General features: G+C 49.0%; 1 protein-coding gene across 1 annotated transcript in view; it reads right to left on the minus strand.

The window, feature by feature from the left end:
- Positions 1-900: 900 nt before the first annotated feature.
- Nek11 (NIMA-related kinase 11) overlaps positions 901-3,460 on the minus strand; it is a 115,698-nt gene continuing 113,138 nt past the window's right edge. The window contains exon 15 of the mRNA XM_013028041.1: positions 901-1,194. Coding sequence (XP_012883495.1) covers positions 930-1,194 — 265 coding nt within the window. The 3' untranslated portion in view covers positions 901-929. The remainder of the gene's footprint in view (positions 1,195-3,460) is intronic.

Genomic DNA, 3,460 nt, shown 5'->3' on the forward strand with positions numbered 1-3,460 from the left:
AAAAAGAAAAAAGCCAGAAGTGGCGCTGTGGCTCAAGTGGTCAAGCGCTCGCCTTGAGCTGAAGAGCTGAGGGACAGCGCCCAGGCCCAGAGTTCAGGCACCACGACCGGACCCCCCCTCCCCCCAAAAAAAGCAACACTACATTTAATAAAATACTTCTGTACAGGAGAAAATAAAATAGGTGATTTATTGTGTCCCAACATATATCACGATGCATCTATTTGTCATAAATACAAGTCTTCAAGCCAAGCACTGCTAGCTCACACCTGTCATCCTAGCTACTCAGGAGGCTGAGATCTGAAGATCACAGTTCAAACCCAGCCCAGGTAGAAAAGTCTGTGAGACTCTTACCCAATTAACTACTAGCAAACTGGAAGTGGAGCTGTGGTTCCAAGTGGTAAAGTACTAGCCTTGGGCACAAATACACAGGGACAGCGCTTAGTCCATGAGTTCAAGCCCCACCATTGGCCAAAAAAAAAGTCCATGGATGAGTTTAGGGAATAAATCACAGAAAAGAATCGCTTTTGGGATGGACAATCCAGGTCTTGAGGTTTACGTACATCCTGCTTGTCAGTTGTGGAAAGGAATAAAAGCAGACTGACAGGATGAGTCTGTCCCATGATTGGGAAGTGGCGCTGTGGCTCAGGTGGTAGAGCGCTCGCCTTGAACTGAAGAGCTGAGGGACAGCGCCCAGGCCCAGAGTTCAAGCCCCAGGACTACCACTACCAACAACAAAAAAATCACTTCTTTTTTTGTTTGATTTTTTGTCTGAGACTGGGGCTTGAACTTGGTATCTGACACTTTTGCTCATTGGCCGGTGCTCTACCACCTGTACCAGGCCTCCAAGCCCAAGACGTCCACTTCTGGCGAGCACCAAGATGGTAGCTCCAGGAGTGCCCCCATTTCCTGTCACAACGCCAGTTGGTGTTTCACGGTTGTTCACAGAGAAGACTTGTCTCCTTGGTGGCCTTCGAGTCCTGACCGTCTCTTCGAGATGGTTCTCTGGTCACCACAGTCTGTAACTGCTCCTCCAAGTAGAGGAGCTGATCCACTTCAAAACAATCACTGGCGCGGGGCACCCATCTTTCCAGACACTCCTGGACCTCGGTGTCGTTGGCATTTAGATGCCTTGCTGTCTTCAGGTAATCGTAGACCTCTTCAAACACTTCCGCTCCCAGCTTCTGGGTGGCTGAGCTGTCAGGAAAAGGTAGGAAAGCTTAGGACGTGTTACGTGTGGCAAGAAACGGCAAGAGGAGTTGTGTCTAAACCATTGGTGCTACAAATAAAACTGCTGCACTAGGATTTAGGACAAAAATAAATAAATAAAAAATAGGCTATCCTAAAGAGAACCGCAGAATGAATTAAGTAGTACTTACTAAGCACGGAAGAGTCCAATCCTCTCAACGAGGGGACACGCTAACTTTTGTTTAAAAGAAAAAAAAAATAAAAGGAAGGGCTGGAATGATGGCTCAGTGGTAGAGTGCTTGCCTTGTATGCATGAGGTCCTGGGTTTGATTCCTCAGCACCACATAGGCAGAAAAAGCCGGAAGAAGTGCTGCGGCTCAAGTAGTAGAGTGCTCGCCTTGAGCTGAAGAGCTGAGGGACAGCGCCCAGGCCCAGAGTTCAAGCCCCACAAACGACAAAAATGAATAAATAAATAAAATAAACATAAAACAACAGCAAACACCACATCGTGAAATGCAAGCCTCAATCCCTACCCCTGAAACTGTTATAAATCCGTAATCAAATATAGACAAACATTTTCACACGTGAGCACATTTGGAATCACTTTCTAAAATAAACGATGGGGGGGGGGAGAAGACACATCATAAACACAATCCTTTTGGGGGCAACAGGAAAGTGACAGGTGGTCTGGAGTCGCAAAACTGTGGTGTAAATGTATTCTTAGGACTTGGGAAAGGCTGTCCTATTTATGCAAGGATACACATTTGAACATTTGGGGGGAGGGAAATTCACAAAATAGAAAATTCTATTTAGGGGGAAACCTGGCTGTTGTATTGTGATTGGGGGGGGGGAAGGGAGGGAGGGAGGGCCGTTTCTCCTCTACGCTGTTTCAATTAACGGAGTGTGGAGATGATCTGGGGGCTCTGGCTTGTTCTGGCTGTTGCTTTCTGGGCCTCAGGTCTCATGCTGGCTTTCCTGGGTCCCGAGGCCCCGCTACTACTGCTGCCACCTCTGCCGTTGCTTCTTCTGTGTTACCCCCTCCACGGTGGCTGTGCCAATGACGAGAATGATAAGCAAGCCGTGACTGTTGCACTTCAGCCGGCTCCACTGAGTAATGTCCATCCCCTGGACCTCTCAGCCTGCGTCTCCCTGCCTCATCCGCTGCACTTCTTGCGTATCATTCCTGGGTTCTACCTTCCTCGTCTGTTATCATCTTGGTTGGTGTGCGTATTATTATTGTCCTGTGACTGATTCTCTTCTGGCTGGCAAGCTGTCGCTGAGTTCCACACATCGCCACCTGCCTGTCCATGAGGAAGGCCACAGGTCTCACTAGACCACCACGCCAGAGGCGGCCCTTCCCACTTTTGGGGAGTACAATCAATTCCACCCATCCACCCCCCACCCCCCCGACACATACTGGGCTCTCATTAAGAAGAGGGACATCTACTGGAAAAGCAGATTCCTCGCATTTCACTGGAAATTTAAAATTATATATATATATATATATAATATATATATATATATATATATATATAAATTTCCATCATTTTCCTCAGCCACTTCCACAGGAAAGCTTTGATTGGACCTCTTTCTCTTCTCAGGGCAGATGCTTTCCAGGAACTGGACAGGCATTCCAGAGAGAGGGTTGGGAGAGGGAGAAGCAGCATCCTCGGATGAAAGGCGGTAAAGGACGGAAATGAATTTGTAGAACCATCGTGGAAGCTGACACCTGTTCTGGACGGAAGAGGGCAGGTGGAGCCGGAGCCGGGCTTAGCATCTGCTGGGGTGGGGGTGCCGGGGATGGAGGGGCTGGTGAAGCTGCTGGGTTTGAGGGCCTTGGATCTCCTCTGAGGTGAGGGCTTTTGGGGGGTACAGAATGCGGTGGGTCACAAAATGGGGAACAGACTGGATGATATCATCTTTCCCCTGGGAAAGCGAAGTCTGTGACCCTGCGTGGGTGTTCTGCGTGGGTCTGTAGAGAGCTCCAGTTTACAGATGGAAAGAGAGGAAAGGGGGAAACAAGGCCAGGAAAGGGAATGGAAGCTTCCTGTGTTCAGTCAGACCAGAGTTTTGTTCCAGGAAGACTTTGGCCACATCTTCGCATTACACGACATTGGAAGGACCAGCCCTGGGTCACAAGGCTGAGTAATAAAGCTGTAATGTTCTGTGTGTGTGTGTCGGTTGTGGGGCTTGAACTCTGGGCGCTGTCCCTCAGCTCTTCAACTCAAGGCAACCGCTCTACCACTTGAGCCACAGCGCCACTTCCGGTTTTCTG

This window comes from Dipodomys ordii, unplaced genomic scaffold (genome assembly GCF_000151885.1).
Source record: "Dipodomys ordii isolate 6190 unplaced genomic scaffold, Dord_2.0 Scaffold107, whole genome shotgun sequence".
NCBI lineage: Eukaryota > Metazoa > Chordata > Mammalia > Rodentia > Heteromyidae > Dipodomys > Dipodomys ordii.